General features: G+C 37.7%; 1 protein-coding gene across 1 annotated transcript in view; it reads right to left on the bottom strand.

Moving 5' to 3' along the window:
• zanl (zonadhesin, like) overlaps positions 1 to 19,613 on the bottom strand; it is a 68,032-nt gene that overhangs the window by 33,417 nt on the left and 15,002 nt on the right. Inside the window, exons 23-47 of the mRNA XM_030162122.1 lie at positions 18,659 to 18,807; positions 17,678 to 17,806; positions 17,429 to 17,567; positions 16,191 to 16,332; positions 15,267 to 15,466; positions 14,124 to 14,262; positions 13,509 to 13,625; positions 12,926 to 13,050; positions 11,894 to 12,039; positions 11,158 to 11,301; positions 10,889 to 10,996; positions 9,997 to 10,166; positions 8,817 to 9,019; positions 8,217 to 8,352; positions 7,785 to 7,984; positions 7,560 to 7,701; positions 7,076 to 7,320; positions 6,192 to 6,340; positions 5,342 to 5,470; positions 5,093 to 5,231; positions 3,855 to 3,996; positions 3,156 to 3,355; positions 1,857 to 1,995; positions 1,242 to 1,358; positions 659 to 783 (exon numbers count right to left, since the gene is read on the bottom strand). Coding sequence (XP_030017982.1) covers positions 659 to 783; positions 1,242 to 1,358; positions 1,857 to 1,995; positions 3,156 to 3,355; positions 3,855 to 3,996; positions 5,093 to 5,231; positions 5,342 to 5,470; positions 6,192 to 6,340; positions 7,076 to 7,320; positions 7,560 to 7,701; positions 7,785 to 7,984; positions 8,217 to 8,352; positions 8,817 to 9,019; positions 9,997 to 10,166; positions 10,889 to 10,996; positions 11,158 to 11,301; positions 11,894 to 12,039; positions 12,926 to 13,050; positions 13,509 to 13,625; positions 14,124 to 14,262; positions 15,267 to 15,466; positions 16,191 to 16,332; positions 17,429 to 17,567; positions 17,678 to 17,806; positions 18,659 to 18,807 — 3,774 coding nt within the window. The remainder of the gene's footprint in view (positions 1 to 658; positions 784 to 1,241; positions 1,359 to 1,856; positions 1,996 to 3,155; positions 3,356 to 3,854; positions 3,997 to 5,092; positions 5,232 to 5,341; positions 5,471 to 6,191; positions 6,341 to 7,075; positions 7,321 to 7,559; positions 7,702 to 7,784; positions 7,985 to 8,216; positions 8,353 to 8,816; positions 9,020 to 9,996; positions 10,167 to 10,888; positions 10,997 to 11,157; positions 11,302 to 11,893; positions 12,040 to 12,925; positions 13,051 to 13,508; positions 13,626 to 14,123; positions 14,263 to 15,266; positions 15,467 to 16,190; positions 16,333 to 17,428; positions 17,568 to 17,677; positions 17,807 to 18,658; positions 18,808 to 19,613) is intronic.

Genomic DNA, 19,613 nt, shown 5'->3' with positions numbered 1-19,613 from the left:
ACACACATTTCCACTTATGCTGCAGATCAGCTGTGTTGGACTGATGTCAAAATTGCTGTCTGATGGAAATTAAAAGTGTTGAAAATATGTAACATACAGTCGCGGAAAAAATTATTAGACCATCAAAAGTTATCAAAACACTGGTTATGCAATCAAGTACTAATTCACGAAGATCCTGTTAAGCAGATGTAGTGGGCGCTAATTAGCTAAGATGCTAACATTCAATACCAAACTTCCTTATTTTCTCATTTAACACTTGTAACTTCACTTATCAGCCCCATCCTCTTCCTCTAAACTGTATCATCACATGTGAACTTGGTAGAATATTTCCTACGACAGCTGTGACGTCCGTTTGAGAAACTCTGTTTTGGAGTTTCCCTCTGTTTATATACAAACACAAAAATGGAGATCTGCAAAATTCTCCACTTTGGCCGGAATTTTTACAAACTTTCATTTTTGGTGCGCGTGCCTGTCGTCATGCAAACGATAGGCACAAGCTCAGCAAAATATCTCAGTTTTCAAAAATACTCTTAATTTCACTAAACTGTGAGATGATTTTGACAGATGAAGGAAGACGTGTGTGCAGCAGGTTTAATGCTTATATTTGGTCTTGATAGTGGTCCGTATGTACATTTGTGTAAGTGTTCCCAGTACTGACCAGTGTCCTCCTGGCCTTCATCAGTGTCACAGTCACTCCGTTCACAGTCACGTAGAGTTTTCTGAGGTACGACACACCGCTCACTCCTCTCTCCTCGTTTTTGCCCTCCACTGACCACCATGGACCTGAATAGAAAACAAGTACAAGTAATTCTAATGAAGTGAGACCTGCAGCATCAGGAAATTCTATTAACATCACATTTTGGTAATTATTGTAGAGGATTTCAGGAGATTGTTTTCACTGTATATTATCTTTCACAAAGTTATGGAAGGAAAAGGAACCAAAGTATACCCCCAGTCCGGACTATACCCCCATGATATCAGTAGTGTTGAGTGATTTACACAAGAATTATTTAATTTTATGAGCATTCTAGATTCAAAACAACAGATATTTATATTCAATGCCATGTTTATGGAATGACTTCACATGTCATCTCACGAAAATAAATAAACAAATCATCACATTTGTGATTTAATGGAAAAACTGACATTACTCACTTCTGTTTTTTCATCATTTAGTAAATATTGGTAAAGTTTTGCGCATATGTCCAATGGAAAAGCGACTTCTGTCTCTGTGCTCCTACCTGTGTTGTTCCTGCAGGGTCTGGCTAGTGTGTAGGTACATGTTCCCATGAAACTGTAGAATTTCTTGTCAAATGTGTTGTAGTGAGGATCTCCAGAAACTACACAGTCCTGAGAGCCTGAAAGAGACACATGCACACAACATGATGCAGACAGAACGCAATAAGCAAACAGATGCTGACATTCTTAAACACAAAACTTGCACAGACAGAGGACGACCTTCAGCTAGAAATGATCATCACCCCACAGATATTTTACATACATTGTAAATATTGATGACTGAGTGATGAATAAACCACTTACTCCCCCCAACAAAGATTATGTGACACATTTTGAAGTTCACCACAGTTATTTGAGTTATTTCTAATTGTTACCTCCACCAGGAGGTACTGTGATCACTTTGCTTTGTGTGCGTGTGGGTTTTTTTGTTTGTTAGCAAGATAACTCAAAAAGTTATGGATGGATTTTCATGAAATTTTCAGGAAATGTTGATACTGGCACAAGGAAGAAATGATTACATTTTGGTAGTGATCGGAGGGGGGGCAGATCTCTTTTGGCGGAGGTCTGCACTCTCCGAGTGCTTTTCTTGTTTACTGCTGTGGTTGATGTAAACTTACCGGTGGGGTAACAGCCCAGCTCTCCATCCTGTACTTTACACTCATGCATTGGAGGACAGTCCGAGGGCACACAGGTTACAAAAGGTGCTTCACATTTACACTTGAGCAGACAGTTCTCCACATAAAACTCCTGTCCAGGCTGTGACACACAAACATATACATTTGGACTGTGTGAGCTCGAAGAGAGGCATTTCACCGTACTGTTACTGCTAATTTATTATGTACAGTGTATTTGCTTATATGTTCCATTTTTATTTCTTGTATTGTATTTTTGACTGTGGGAAATGCTGTTACTGCACTGCAATTTCTCAGATTGGGATCAGTAAATCTATCTATCTATCTATCTATCTATCTATCTATCTATCTATCTATCTATCTATCTATCTATCTATCTATCTATCTATCTATCTATCTATCTATCTATCTATCTATCTATCTATCTATCTATCCATCCATCCATCCATCCATCCATCCATCCATCCATCCATCCATCCATCCATCCATCCATCCATCCATCCATCCATCCAATCAATGGCTTAACTACATTTTCTCTGCAAATTCTCTGTTCAGTTGCTAACTCTTGTTTGTTACACACTGAAAACAGCAGTTATAATGTCCCTTTAAAGGAGTAATATTTTGTTTTTTTAAATGGAATTATGCATTTTAAATCATTTCCCTGTGGTCTACATAAATTGTAAATGCTACGCTTGGGTCTGAATTCTTTATTAGTTCAACTCCACAGGTCCATCTTCAACCCTATTTCTGAGTAATGACACCAGAAAGGTCGTTTTGAGCGCTGGCCCTTTAAATGCAAATGAACCACTTCACACCCCACCCCCTCTGTACCTCTCTGTCCTATTCAGCCACTTGCATTTGTTAATACAACCAACAGCTGAACATTTTAGGTAATCAGATCGAAGTTTATATGTCCCAATGTTGAGACGTAACTAGTTATAAAACGTAACAAATTAAGCAAGAATTAAAACGGGTTGTAGAAATCCACTCAATTTTTGCCAAAATGAATATAAAGATAGCTTTGCAGCTCCTGGAGGATTCAAATTCAAACTTTTCTTTGAACTATTAGGGTCCAAATACACAAATAGATGAACCAAAGACTAATAAAAGTGGGTTTAGCTAAATATGACCCCTTTAAGAGCAACATCTGAGCCTCTTATCCTGAACGCAACATTAGAGGAACATGTCTACCATGTGGTCATGGTCTATATTATGCATGTAATGTAGACTTTATGTGAGCAGACATATCTTGGCAGCCTGTCAGTCTGACCCACTACATTTTACCTCATAATACTGGCCGTTGGTGTGTTTGCAACCACATGAACTCTTCTTGACACATTTGCCAGCACTCAGAACATATCCAGGATCACACACACAGGCTTCAGAGCAGGGCCCATCACAGTTGTGTGTAGGCTTCCCTGCACATGTGTCCTGACAGGGGGCGGCACAGGGCACGTAGTGGCTGTTTGGGGGGCATTTCAGAGCTGGGGAGGCAGAGAGGGAAATGCAAGATCAGATCAAGTAATCATAATTATCATATTAACTACAGCAACACTTCAGACACCCCTGTAGAAATGTGTGGCTTCAACATTGGTGTGTATGTATATGTGTATATGTCTGTATGTGTGTGGGTGTACAGGTTTGTAGGGGCGTGTTTATGGATAATCACAATCTTATGTTGTATAACATGTGATTACGCACTAACAGTCTGAGGACTGGAATCAGGGGGGTAGGACTGGATAAGCAGTGGGTTCTTCCTACTCCCTTTCAGCCACAACAGTTGTTCCTTTTTCAATTATTCTATTTTTTATTTTGGTTTAGATTTTTTTCCCCCGATGTTTTGTATTATGTTTGTGTCTGAAATAAACTAAACTGACTTACTAACTGTCACAGCACTATCCATGGCAAACAGATTGTGTGCTGTGTTCATCTACCTACAGATTATCTTCCACCTCATCTTCTACAGACTTATCCAACACTCACGGCAGAAGGTTTCATTCCTCCAGGCTCCGATGTCCACTCCACGGTCTTGGCACTCATTCACATATGCTTCGATGGCTTCACACAGAATGGGTTTGGCTCCATCCAGTTCACACAGATCAAATACACAGTCCCTGAAATAGTTCTGACATGGACACATAATCACGTGTAGTGATGAGTTACAACACTTATTAATGTTGTTCTTAAATTCATACTTATTATCCTCACTTATTGGCTGCTACTATGACTTAAAACCACCATTTGTTTGTCCGGTTTTTCCTTCTTATTTATTATACTTTATTTTTCATTTTTATTTAACAGTTATAAATGCTTGACGTAATTAAGGCTCATTTTATTTTTGTCTGGGTGTAACATTTTAGTCATTGACTTAACTCATAAAGACCCAAACATCCACCTTTAACCAAAACCATCTACTGATGTAACTGTTTAATACCTGTTGATCCATTAATCCTATCAATCCATGGAAATAATTGGTGTAAAATAGTTTGTCATCTTTTCATGGTCATCAGATATGACCCATTTGGACGTTCAGAGGCTCCGTAGTTACCGTGGAAACACTGTCATCTTCTACAACATTGATTCACCAGTAAAACCCATGGAGTTGGATCAATGACAGTGGATGGACACACTGGGTTTATGTTCAGTTAATGATAAATTTTACTGAAAAAGTCACTGTTTCTTCATTTTTCATTGTTTCTGATGTAACATCCCTGAACTTTAATCTGAGCTTTTATCAACATCTACATGATCAGTGAATTAAAATTAGGAAAATACCTGATTTGCAATGGAAAAAAACATAAAATACAGAACATAATTTTACAATAGATGGTGCTAACTCACTTAAGGAAGATTAAATATAGAGAAAAATTTATTTGGAAAGTGCCTGAAAAGTGACACTGGGTCGTTATGGGTTAATATGGGCAGTTTATCTTGATTAATTTCATATGATTTATTGTTCACCTGCCCTATCAGTGACACAGTTTTTTGTATAAAGTTTGACTTTTGGAACCTGTGATGAACATTTGAGAACATTTTATGCTATGCTAGCCAGCTTTGGTACTATTAAATGATAGCGTGGAGCATTCAAATGAAAGCCAGCACCCTTTTGTCCCAAGAAGGCAACAAATTTCATATGAAGAAGAAGCGTTACATGTTCATAAATATCATGAATTTTCACTGCATCTCTCTGTAGATGTGTTAATTTGAGTAGAGTCTCTTACATTGGGGTTGACTTTACGATGGCAGACAGCAAAAGGACCGTTTTTGTCCAGGAGAATGCCGCAGTATCCAGAGCTCTCATACAAATCCTGCTCTTCTTCATCACAACCAGGGAACGTGGTGTTTGGTTTCTTATTACACCTACGATCAAAGACAACTCAGGTAAACCCACTGTGTCTGTAAACAGGTGTTGTGTGGCTGTGTGGGCAACATGTCCTCACAATCATGAGATGAGAAGTAGAAATACTCACTCTGGATCAGTGTTCCAGCTGTGGCCAAACTCATTTGCATTGTTGGTCAGTAATCCATCAGGCTTGCGGAAGTCGTCTTTGGCATTTCCATCATAGTCTCCACACAGTCCACATAGTTTACTCTGAAAGCTGGATATAACACAAAAAAAAACATATGGTCTGTTCAAACACATTTTATAAGTAAGGTGTTAAAACCATTCAAATGTAAAGGAATTTATTTGAATGCAATTTTCCCAACTACCATCCTAAATAAGAACAATAAAAGGACACAAAATTTTCACATTTCTCATGTGATTTTAGTGTATCACAAGCTATTTTTTTTTATTTTTAGTTTGTGGAAAAAAATGTGATTAGAATAAAATAATACGATGTCAACATTTTTTACACTTGGGAGAAAAGGAAAAGTGTCAATAGGGAAAATTACAAAATTATGTCACCGTAGGTTGATTTATTTTATATCATTAAAAATAATAATGAATCAAACACTGAAGGGAAGGAACTCGATAACAACAAATTATGGTTATTTTCAGCTCATCCTTTAAAATGTAAAGCTAGTTTGACAACCTGCTTCTATAGTAAAATATCCAAATGACAGCAATGAGAGAGAGCGCACAAAAATCCAAGCCAAGTCACATCTGTGTGCACTGAGCATCACTTAATGGGTGTAATTAAAAATGAAGTAATGAAGGAGTGATAACAACACTTAAAACTGAGTGAATCTGACTTGAACTATAATACCAGTTCTACAGTTAATAATACAAACATCAAAATTGTAAGTCTTTTCAAAGAATAGCACCAGAGGGACACAAAATGCAGTCTCAGTGACGACATCTGCTCCGTTTTCACTCACTCTTTTGTCACTTTTATGTCCATGAAGTGGTTACCATCATATCGAACAGTCACACCAAAGTCCATAGACACAGTGTAGTGTTTTCCAGACTTGAACACAGAGACACCAGGGGCTGGATTGACTGGCAGATTTACATTGGTACCATTCACCTGTAATGGAAAAGCACATTAATCATTACTGAATCATTGCTGAGGAAACAGAAACAATCTCTCACAGTTTATGACTATGTTAAGATTCAATAGGATTCAGTAGGATTAGTAACTGTGTTAACCCTTTAAACCCTTAAAGGGTTTAAACCCTCTTATTTTGACTAATTAAAAGGTTAGGCATCCGATTAGGTTCATACTGTCTGTACTATACTGTCTGTAGCCAAAACATGTCAAGATAAAAAATCAACCTTTTTTCCATCTGTCTGACAAAAAAAGATAGACATCTTTAAAAGGCTAGAAAATATGCTGCGAGTGAGCATGTTTGCCCATTTTTCCAGAGCAGCTTTTTTTCCCCCAGATCTTTCAAAATTTAGCAATCTTTTACAATGTACTGCATGTTATAATTCTGCTAAAATGGCTTCTTCTCCAGCTTCTAGCACAGACATGAGTGAAATTACGGTAATGACCCAATAAAACCTATAAAGCACAATGTCTCAGGTTTCAGAAACCGTTGGAATTTTTCCAATTGCACAAAAAGTGAAAGAGTTACAGCTATCCAAACTGCATATGCACAGGGTGTGTTAGCCATGACACATCAGGTTTTAAAGAGTTAAGGTTCAATAGGAGGTTTTCTGCAGAGAACTCAAGTGATTTATTACCATGTCTTACCACGTACCACCTCGTAACCAAATATGCATTTATTCTTTTTTGTCTGTTTCTCCCCTTATTTCTTACCTGCACAGTACCACCTTTAAGGATTGAAATCTTCACCATGTGCACATATACATGGACAGCCTTCAAGTAGGAGATGGTTGGCTTGTTGTAACGGTTTTCATTGTCAGCGTGGACTTCAAAGTACGGTTGAAATGTTTTGTTGCAGGGTGCAGTCATTAAATAGCTGCAGTTTCCCATGAAGTTGTATTTTTTCTTATCAAACGTGGTGTAATGAGGATCACCAGATGCTATACATGTGGATGTATCTAGATGGATATGACATGAGAAAATGTTTGTTAAAAAATGTTTTACTAATATGCTAATTTGCACATGAATACATTAATGTGTCAAAAAAAAGTAACACAGGGATCATAGGAAATTATACAACTGATTCACTGCATGTCAAGAGATGCTATGTATTGGATATAATACCTTTGAAGCCTAATATACATTAGTCTGTGCCTGTACATGTTTGTGTAGTTATCAAACATTATGAAATGATTACCTTTAGGATAACAACCAGAAACCCCATTAATCTCACGGCATTCTTCAGTGGGGTCACAGGAGTTATCTACGCATTCCAAAGTGTAGTTTCCTGCACAGCGGCACAGCTTGGAACAGCCATCTCCAAAAACAATCTCACCTGGCTGAAACAAAATTCAGTAATGGATCCCTTTCTGACTGATGATACCATACCATAAAAAACAAACTGTTAAACAGGACCCCTGACCTCATAATAGTTGTTCTGGTCATCCAGGCAACCGCAACTCTCCAGGGGGACACAGTAGCGCCCCCTAAAGACAAACCCTGGTTTACAGAAGCACCCGGTGATGCAAGAGCCAGTACAGTTTGTAGAAGGTTCTTTACATGTTGGGACACATGCAGGACCACAGTCTATGTATTCTGCATTAGGGGGGCATTCTGTTGTGGAAAAATCAGAAAGAGATGGGTAAGAAATAGAGAAATGTGTGTTAAAGACAAGAAAGCTCATGGGTAAAGTGTAATGTTTCTATTGTATTTCTCATGCAGAAAATACAAACATGAATCATAAATTTGTGTGAATCACGAATCATACTTGGTTTCGTAGGTGTAGTTGGTCCTGGAGTTGTTGGTTTTGGTGTAGTTGGGTTTGGAGTTGATGGTTTTGGTGTTGTTGGTCCTGGATGGCATTCATACTCTCCGTTGTGTAACTGGCAGCTCTCAGTGGGTCTGCAGCTGGTATTGTGACACTGGATCAAACCTCCACTGTGACACATACACCTCTGTTCACAACCTTCCAAGTACCAGTCATCACCCATCTGAAGGACGCAAATACATATTAGATATCAGTTTGATGCACAAGCCCTTCAATACAAGATGCATGATTTCTACTATTACAATAATTCTGCCCTCTGATACAAACCCAGTCATAAACCTATTTCCACTATACATTTTAAGGTTGTTTATGCACCTGTTCCCCACTGAACATGTCCACTTTTACTTTGCACAATACAGTTTATTGTTGCACCTCACAGTTTGATTGTCCAGATTTTTTACTAGTTGTTTTTCTACTTCTAATTTATTATGTATAGTGTGTTTACTGTCGTGTATTCTATTTTAATTATTCTATCTATCTATCTATCTATCTATCTATCTATCTATCTATCTATCTATCTATCTATCTATCTATCTATCTATCTATCTATCTATCTACCTATCAGGACCTGCTCAGATATTTAAATAGTGCCTTCTCAGATGATACTTGAAAGATGCTCCTACTCACAGGATGATATGTTCCACTGGTGTCCACACATCCACAGTCCTTCAGTGCCACACACTTGTCATTACTGAGGATGAAGCCTGGGTTACACTCGCATCCCTCCACACACACATCTTCACAACCAGGTGGTCCAACAGCACCCAGGCAGGTCTCCGGACATGAGCTGACGCACAAAGAGTAGGAGCTGTTGGGTGGACAAGCCAGGGCTGCATGGAGAGAGAGAAGGAGTTTAGACGGATGGAGCAAGAGGAGTGGGTGGTGCTAATGAGGAAGGATGAAAATGAAGAAGACAGAGAAATAAAATGAATCATAGCAATTGATAAAGGAGCTGAAAATGAACTGTGAAGGATGAAAAGATAAATGTTAGTGAGAGATGCTGATTTTCCACATTATAACCACATCATTTTAATAACAATATTTTTGCACTCATTTATGTATATTTCTTTAATTATATGTATATTTAATGCAAAAAAACATTGAACTTTGAAAATTTTTACATGAACAAAGTATCTTTTAACAATAAAATGTGAATAATCTGAACAAATATGACCAACTTGAAATGTCCAAAGAAAATTAAGAGCAATTTTAACAATATTCTTCCTGTTACTAAATGTTTTGGATCTTTTTGTACATCTGATCCATAATGCACAAATAAATAAAAAACTTGAGGCATAATATTGTTAAAATTGCATTTATATTTTGTGATAAATTAAAGTTTTTTCAGGTTATTCACATCTTATTTGTTTGGATAGTTTGTAAATGTAAGTATTTTCATAATTTAATCTTTTTTTTATTAAATAATAAATTTTATTTATAAGCGCCTTTCAGGACACTCAAGGACACTGTACAGCAGAGGATAAAACAGATAATGCATAAAATACCAAGAAGTAAACAAATTGATAAAAGAAAAATTGCAATACATAAAAATGAGAATGCAAAATGGAGGGGAAAGCTTATGGTGGGTAAGCTATTCTGAAGAGATGAGTTTTTGCACTAAATCAAAGGGAAACATTTGGAGTTGTCTTTATTTAAGGGTTATTATGTTATTATTTTACTGGTCTGACCCACTTGAGATCAAATGGTCTGAATGTGGCCCCTGAAAGAACATGAGTTTGACACCCCTGAGTTAGAGACACAGAGCGAATGAAGTCTGAATCCTAATTACATAATAACATGGACTTACGGCAGAAGTCTGGAGTCCTCCACTGGTGGACGGTGGCTCCTGCTCTCTGGCAGACGTCAGTGTAGGCCTGTAGCTGGTCACACAACACCTGCTGTTGACCATTGAACTGACACATGTCATACACACAGCTCTGGAAGAACGGAGTAGGATCCACTACACTGATACACTCCCTGGAAAAACATCACACAGTGAGGTCACAGACGGTCAGAAAGAAAGCTTCAGGATATGTAGCAGGAATGAAACAGTCTGTACAAACAGTGTGTAAGTACAATATATTATGCCAGTGGTTCTGAACCTGGGATATGAGGAATATATTTGTGCATGTTAACCCTATAATGCCAAACGTATCATATTTGATACATGAGTTTTGAAGCCCTCTACGTGATCAGTGTGATATTTTTTCTTGAAAAACCTGATCTATACAATAAAATACATGCAATACACATATAATCCACCAGGGGGAGGAATTCATTCACCAGAGGCCTTTCCAGTGACACTGCAAGACTGTCATTAATAATGAAGGAGGAAGAACTTTGACAATTTTGAAAAGGATTTACCAATTTATTAGACATGTTTGTGTTATACTATGTTTTTGTTTGTTCAAAAATAATAATATTTCAGCATTGAGACGATGTATAATGATGTATAAAATATAATAGAAAATTAACTCATACATGGAAATTGATATCTGAAAAACAGGAGGAGATCTATGACAAAGCTGTAAACTGTAATTTACGTTTATTTTAACAAGGAAAGGTTTCAAAGGAATCACTTTATTCTTTTGGTGCATGTGTGTGGGTACCGGATTTGGGGGGTGGTGTTGGCTTGTAACAAGACACAAGCAGGGGAGCGCCACTAAACCAACAGTGTTTAGTGAAAGTCATTTTCTCACCTGAAGGGTCCTGCGCGATCCTTGATTTTGCCACATTTTTCTGGTTTCACCACCTCTGCCTCTAGACTAGGGTCACACTCTGGATCAGGATTGGTGCCAGGGGTGCATCTGATTAATACACAACAGCATTAGATTAATTTCATTTTGTGTGTCCTGGAGAATTATGACAGCAAGTTATAAATTTGACTAGTATATTCTTTTTCCTATTTATTTATTTATATTAATATACATTTTTAAGTTATAGCACAAACTAAAGTGCGTTCACTCACGAGGCATCCTCATCCTCTTCTGTCTGCCAGCTGTTGCCGAAATCATTGGCGTTTGCTCCCAGAGAGCCGTCTGGTTTGGTGAAGTCATTGTTTGGGTTCCCATCATAGTCACCACAGAGACCACACATCTGGTCATGGTAGGAGCTGTAAAGGCAACGAGACGAGGGGATAAAAAAAATGACAGGGATGTCTTTAGAGGACTTCAAAGACTGAGTGTAGTTTGGCCTTTTAATGAAAGTCTATAAATAAGAACCAAAGAAATATCATTTTCTAAAATGATGTAAATATATGCTTCTAAGGAACATTGATGCATCCTTTTAGTACCTTTTAAATTACTGATTGTGTTTTATAGGTATGTTGTTGGTATAGTGTTTTAAGTATGGATTTAGAAGTGAGATTTAATAGAATAGAATAGAATAGAATAGAATAGGCTTTATTGTCATTACACCAGTTGTACAACAAAATTGCACAGCTGGTGTTATGTGTTTTATGTCTTTTTATGTGTTTTAAGTTCATTTTTTAGTATGGGCATATGAATAAAATCTCTATCATTGGGCCAGGACACTCTTTTTAATCTTAACAAGACTTTTCCTGGTTAAATAAAGGGTAATGAAAATGAAAATGTTGGGGGTTTACTAAAATAGTACATCAAAATCAGCCTATATATATGTGAGTAAAACTACAATAGTTTTTATAGCATCATAGTGTTCTGGGTATTAGTGTAATCCAAACCAACCTGGGAACTGTAATCTGGGCGTAGTGGTTTCCATCCCAGCGCACCTGAAGCCCAAAAGGTGTCTGGACTGTGATGTACTGACCAGCGAGACTGACAGAAATGAAAGGGGAAGGCGAGTGTGGAAGGGCTACACGTAGACCATTCACCTGGAGAAGCAAAGGAAAGTTTACATGTTTGGACCATTTCTGCATTTCACATTTTTCATTTTCTGTTACTTTATTTGATGCAAAACAGAGATTTAAGTGGTAGCTCTCAACAGAGGTGATGCTCAGTTCTCAGTTCATACATACTGTGACATATGGCTGTTCACAAGGCCAGATGCAAAACCATTTTATCAATATTCTCTCAATTCTCCAGCTTACTTAGGTATGCTTACACACATTTCCACTTATGCTGCAGATCAGCTGTGTTGGACTGATGTCAAAATTGCTGTCTGATGGAAATTAAAAGTGTTGAAAATATGTAACATACAGTTGTGGAAAAAATTATTAGACGATCAAAAGTTATCAAAACAATGGTTATGAAATCAAGTACTAATTCACGAAGATCCTGTTAAGCTAATTAGCTAAGATGCTAACATTCCATACCAAACTTCCTTATTTTCTCATTTAACACTTGTAACTTCACTTATCAGCCCCATCCTCTTCCTCTAAACTGTATCATCACATGTGAACTTGGTAGAATATTTCCTACGAAAACTGTGATGTCTGTTCGAGAAACTCTGTTTTCGAGTTTCCCTCTGTTTACACACAAACACAAAAATGGAGATCTGCTAAATTCTCCACTTCGGCCGGAATTTTTAGAAACTTTCGTTTATGGTGCGCTTGCCTGTCGTCGTGCAAACGATAGGAAAGAACTCAGCAAAATATCTCTGTTTTCAAAAATACTACGTGTAAACGGCCACCTAATTTCACTAAACTGTGAAATGATTTTGACAGATGAAGGGAGACGTGTGTGCAGCAGGTTTAATGCTTATATTTGGTCTTGATAGTGGTCCGTATGTACATTTGTGTAAGTGTTCCCAGTACTGACCAGTGTCCTCCTGGCCTTCATCAGTGCCACAGTCACTCCGTTCACAGTCACGTAGAGTTTTCTGAGGTACGACACACCGCTCACTCCTCTCTCCTCGTTTTTGCCCTCCACTGACCACCACGGACCTGAATAGAAAACAAGTACAAGTAATTCTAATGAAGTGAGGCCTGCAGCATCAGGAAATTCTATTAACATCACATTTTGGTAATTATTGTAGAGGATTTCAGGAGATTGTTTTCACTGTATGTTATCTTTCACAAAGTTATGGAAGGAAAAGGAACCAAAGTATACCCCTAGTCCAGATTATAACCCTATGATATCAGTAGTGTTGAGTGATTTACACAAGAATTATTTAATTTTATGAGCATTCTAGATTCAAAACAACAGATATTTATGTTCAATGCCATGTTTATGGAATGACTTCACATGTCATCTCGCGAAAATAAATAAACAAATCATCACATTTGTGATTTAATGGAAAAACTGACATTACTCACTTCTGTTTTTTCATCATTTAGTAAATATTGGTAAAGTTTTGCACATATGTCCAATGGAAAAGCGACTTCTGTCTCTGTGCTCCTACCTGTGTTGTTCCTGCAGGGTCTGGCTAGTGTGTAGGTACATGTTCCCATGAAACTGTAGAATTTCTTGTCAAATGTGTTGTAGTGAGGATCTCCAGAAACTACACAGTCCTGAGAGCCTGAAAGAGACACATGCACACAACATGATGCAGACAGAACACAATAAGCAAACAGATGCTGACATTCTTAAACACAAAACTTGCACAGACAGAGGACGACCTTCAGCTAGAAATGATCATCACCCCACAGATATTTTACATACATTGTAAATATTGATGACTGAGTGATGAATAAACCACTTACTCCCCCCAACAAAGATTATGTGACACATTTTGAAGTTGACCACAGTTATTTGAGTTATTTCTAATTGTTACCTCCACCAGGAGGTACTGTGATCACTTTGCTTTGTGTGCATGTGGGTTTTTTTGTTTGTTAGCAAGATAACTCAAAAAGTTATGGATGGATTTTCATGAAATTTTCAGGAAATGTTGATACTGGCACAAGGAAGAAATGATTACATTTTGGTAGTGATCGGAGGGGGGGCAGATCTCTTTTGGCGGAGGTCTGCACTCTCCGAGTGCTTTTCTTGTTTACTGCTGTGGTTGATGTAAACTTACCGGTGGGGTAACAGCCCAGCTCTCCATCCTGTACTTTACACTCATGCATTGGAGGACAGTCCGAGGGCACACAGGTTACAAAAGGTGCTTCACATTTACACTTGAGCAGACAGTTCTCCACATAAAACTCCTGTCCAGGCTGTGACACACAAACATATACATTTGGACTGTGTGAGCTCGAAGAGAGGCATTTCACCGTACTGTTACTGCTAATTTATTATGTACAGTGTATTTGCTTATATGTTCTATTTTTATTTCTTGTATTGTATTTTTGACTGTGGGAAATGCTGTTACTGCACTGCAATTTCTCAGATTGGGATCAGTAAATCTATCTATCTATCTATCTATCTATCTATCTATCTATCTATCTATCTATCTATCTATCTATCTATCTATCTATCTATCTATCTACCTACCTACCTACCTACCTACCTACCTACCTACCTACCTACCTACCTACCTATCTATCTATCTATCTATCTATCTATCTATCTATCTATCTATCTATCTATCTATCTATCTATCTATCTATCTATCTATCTATCTATCCAGTCAATGGCTTAACTACATTTTCTCTGCAAATTGTCTATTCAGTTGCTAACTCTTGTTTGTTACACACTGAAAAGAAATGTTGTTTTGAGCGCTGGCCCTTCAAATGCAAATGAACCACTTCACACCCCACCCCCTCTGTACTTCTCTGTCCCGTCCAGCCACTTGCGTTTGTTAATACAACCAACAGCTGAACATTTTAGGTAATCGGATCTAAGTTTATATGCGCAAATCTCATGACGTAACTAGTCATAAAACGTAACAAATTAAGCAGGAATTAAAACAGGTTGTAGAAATCCACTCGATTTTTGCCAAAATGAATATAAAAATAACTTTGCAGCACCTGGAGGATTCAAATTCAAACATTTTTTTAAACTATTAGGGTCCAAATACACAAATAAATGAACCAAAGACTAATAAAAGTGGGTTTAGCTAAATATGACCCCTTTAAGAGCAACATTTGAGCCTCTTATCCTGAACGCAACATCAGAGGAACATGTCTACCATGTGGTCATGGTCTATATTATGCATGTCGACTTTATGTGAGCAGACACATATCTTGGCAGCCTGTCAGTCTGACCCACTACATTTTACCTCATAATACTGGCCGTTGGTGTGTTTGCAACCACATGAACTCTTCTTGACACATTTGCCAGCACTCAGAACATATCCAGGATCACACACACAGGCTTCAGAGCAGGGCCCATCACAGTTGTGTGTAGGCTTCCCTGCACATGTGTCCTGACAGGGGGCGGCACAGGGCACGTAGTGGCTGTTTGGGGGGCATTTCAGAGCTGGGGAGGCAGAGAGGGAAATGCAAGATCAGATCAAGTAATCATAATTATCATATTAACTACAGCAACACTTCAGACACCCCTGTAGAAATGTGTGGCTTCAACATTGGTGTGTATGTATATGTGTATATGTCTGTATGTGTGTGGGTGTACAGGTTTGTAGGGGTGTGTTTATGGATAATCACAATCTTATGTTGTATAACATGTGATTACGCACTAACAGTCTGAGGACTGGAATCGGGGGGTAGGACTGGATAAGCAGTGACTTCTTCCTACTCCCTTTCAGCCACAACAGTTGTTCCTTTTTCTATTATTCTATTTTTTACCTCCACCAGGAGGTATTGTGATCACTTTGCTTTGTGTGTTTGTGTGCATGCATGTGTGCGTGTTTGTTTGTTTCTTAGCAAGATAACTCAAAAAGTTATGGAGGAATTTTCATGAAATTTTCAGGAAATGTTGATACTGGCACAAGGAAGAAATGATTAAATTTTGGTGGTGATCGGGGGGAGGGGGGGCTTGCCTCCATAACCTTTTGAGTTATCTTGCTAACAAACAAACAAGCATGAGAGGCAGATCTGTCTTGGCGGAGGTCTGTACTCTCCGAGTGCTTTTCTTGTTTATTTTAGTTTTGTTTTATTTTTTCCCCAATGTTTTGTATTATGTCTGTTCATCTACCTACAGATTATCTTCCACCTCATCTTCTACAGACTTATCCAACACTCACGGCAGAAGGTTTCATTCCTCCAGGCTCCGATGTCCACTCCACGGTCTTGGCACTCATTCACATATGCTTCGATGGCTTCACACAGAATGGGTTTGGCTCCATCCAGTTCACACAGATCAAATACACAGTCCCTGAAATAGTTCTGACATGGACACATAACCACGTTTAGTGATGAGTTACAACTCTTAATAATGTTGTTCTGAAATTCATACTTATTATCCTCACTTATTGGCTGCTACTATGACTTAAAACCACCATTTGTTTGTCCGTTTTTTCCTTTTTATTTGTTATGCTTTATTTTTTATTTTTATTTAACGGTTTTGAATGCTTGAAGTTATTAAGGCTCATTTTATTTTTGTGTGGGTGTAACATTTTAGTCATTGACTTAACTCATAAAGACCATCCACCTTCAACCAAAACCATCTAATGTAACTGTTTAACACCTGTTGATCCATTAATCCTATCAATCCATAGAAATAATTGGTGTAAAATACAGTTATTCATCTTTTCATGGTCATCAGATATGACCCATTTGGACGTTCAGAGGCTCCATAGTTACAGTAGAAACACCATCATCTTCTACAACACTGACTCACCAGTAAAACCCATGGAGTTGGATCAATGACAGTGGATAGACACACTTGGTTTATGTTCAGTTAGTGATCTATTTTACTGAAAAAGTCACTGTTTCTTCAGTTTTAACTGTTTCTGATGTAACATCCCTGAACTTTAATCAGAGCTTTTATCAACATCTACATGATCAGTGAATTAAATTAGGAAAATACCTGATTTGCACTGAAAAAACACAAAATATAGTAGATAATTTTACAATAAATGATGCTAAATCACTAAAGGAAGGTTAAATATAGAGGAAAAATTAATTTGGAAAGTGCCTGAAAAGTGACACTGGGTCCTTTATGGGTTAATATGGGCAGTTTATCTTGATTGATTTCATATGATTTACTGTTCACCTGCCGTATCAGTGACACAGCTTTTTGTATGCAGTTTCCATGTTGACTTTCGGAACCTGTTATAAACATTTGGGTACATTTTATGCTATGCTAGCCAGCTTTGGTACTATTAAATGATAGCGTGGAGCATTTAAAAGAAAGCCACCACCCTTTTGTCCCAAGAAGGCAACAAATTTCATATGAAGAAGAAGCGTTACATGTTCATAAATATCATGAATTTTCACTGCATCTCTCTGTAGATGTGTTAATTTGAGTAGAGTCTCTTACATTGGGGTTGACTTTACGATGGCAGACAGCAAAAGGACCGTTTTTGTCCAGGAGAATGCCGCAGTATCCAGAGCTCTCATACAAATCCTGCTCTTCTTCATCACAACCAGGGAACGTGGTGTTTGGTTTCTTATTACACCTACGATCAAAGACAACTCAGGTAAACCCACTGTGTCTGTAAACAGGTGTTGTGTGGCTGTGTGGGCAACATGTCCTCACAATCATGAGATGAGAAGTAGAAATACTCACTCTGGATCAGTGTTCCAGCTGTGGCCAAACTCATTTGCATTGTTGGTCAGTAATCCATCAGGCTTGCGGAAGTCGTCTTTGGCATTTCCATCATAGTCTCCACACAGTCCACATAGTTTACTCTGAAAGCTGGAGATAACACACACAAAAAAACAACATATGGTCTGTTCAAATACATTCATATTTTATAAGTGAGGCCTGAGTTAAAACCGTTCAAATGTGAAGCAATTTATTTGAAAGGAATTTTCCCAACTACCATCCTAAATAAGTGCAATAAAAGGACACTAAAGTTCCACATTTCTCATGTGATTTTAGTGTATCACAAGCTATTTTTTTCAGTTTGTGTCAAAAAATGTGGTTAGAATGAAATAATACAATGCCAACACTTTTTATACTTGGGAGAAAAGGAAAAGTGTCAATAGGGAAAATTACAAAATTATGCCACTGTAGGTTGATTTATTTCATATCATTAAAAATGATGAATCAGACACTGAAGGGAAAGAACTTGATAATGACAAATTATAGTTATTCTCAGCTCATCCTTTAAAATGTAAAGCTAGTTTGACAACCTGCTTCTATAGTAAAATATCCAAATGATAGCAATGAGAGGGAACACATAAAAATTTACATTTATTTTGCTGATTTTTTTTTTTTTTGTAATTTCGTTAAAATTTGTGTAACACTTGGATCTAGATCTGTCTAACAACTATGTGTTCATGTATTGTCATTAGAATAAAAATGTGGAACATTGTCCCAAAACATCATCACGTCATCACAGAGCATCACTTAATGGGTTAATTAAAAATGAAGTAATGTAGGAGAGATAACAGTTAAAACTGAGTGAATCTGATATTTTCATATTTTTTCTACTTGAGTTCTAATGCCAGTTCTACAGTTAGTAATGCAAACATCAAAATTGTAAGTTTTTTCAAAGTATAGTACCAGAGTGACAGTGACAACATCTGTTCTGTTTTCACTCACTCTTTTGTCACTTTTATGTCCATGAAGTGGTTACCATCATATCGAACAGTCACACCAAAGTCCATAGACACAGTGTAGTGTTTTCCAGACTTGAACACAGAGACACCAGGGGCTGGATTGACTGGCAGATTTACATTAGTACCATTCACCTGTAATGGAGAAGCACATTAATCATTCCTGAATCATTACTGAGGAAACAGAAACAATCTCCCACAGTTTATGACTATGTTAAGATTCAATAGGATTCAATAGGATTAGTAATTGTGTTAACCCTTTAAACCCTAAGCCTAAAATGGTCCACCTGAACTTTTTTTTCTTATTTTGACCAACTAAAAGGTTAGACGTCCAATTAGGTTCATAACGTCTATTGAACTTACAAAGATTTCTGTTTGTTTTTTGTCAGACAGATGGAAAAAAGGTTGATTTTTTTCACCTTGACATGTTTCGGCCAACCTGGCAAACCTGGATAAAATATCTCACAATGACATGTTACAGTAACATCTGTCAGGATCTGTGCCTGTGTGACTCTCAGCCCCTCCCTCTTGGTCATGGATCTGTGCCTATGTGACTCTCAGCTCCTCCCTTTTGGTCATGCCTGTGTGACCCTCAGTTTTTCCGTTTTTCTAATTTTCATCATTAGACTCACCTGCTGGCGCTGCGTGGCTGCAGCCAATTATCTTTAGCCTATTTAAGGCTTTGGTTTGCAGCCATGCAGCGCTGGTCCATTTCTCCTCACTCCTTTCCATAGCCTGGACATTTATCCATATTCATCCACGGACTCTGACCCAGGATTTGTATGTTTTTTATGGACTCTGTTTCTGCTTTAGTTTTTGTGTTAGGTTTTTTATTGTCTGGTTTTCATTTTTGTAAAATAAACTTGTTATTTTTTCTCCCTTCAGTACTGAGCATCTGAGTCCTTTCTTTTCCCCTTTGTGACAACATCAAGTGACCCTTC

The sequence above is a fragment of the Sphaeramia orbicularis genome, chromosome 18, assembly GCF_902148855.1.
Source record: "Sphaeramia orbicularis chromosome 18, fSphaOr1.1, whole genome shotgun sequence".
In the NCBI taxonomy this organism is placed as follows: Eukaryota; Metazoa; Chordata; class Actinopteri; order Kurtiformes; family Apogonidae; genus Sphaeramia; species Sphaeramia orbicularis.
Note: the sequence above shows the minus strand (reverse complement) of the source record. Positions and strands in the feature narration are given on the sequence as shown.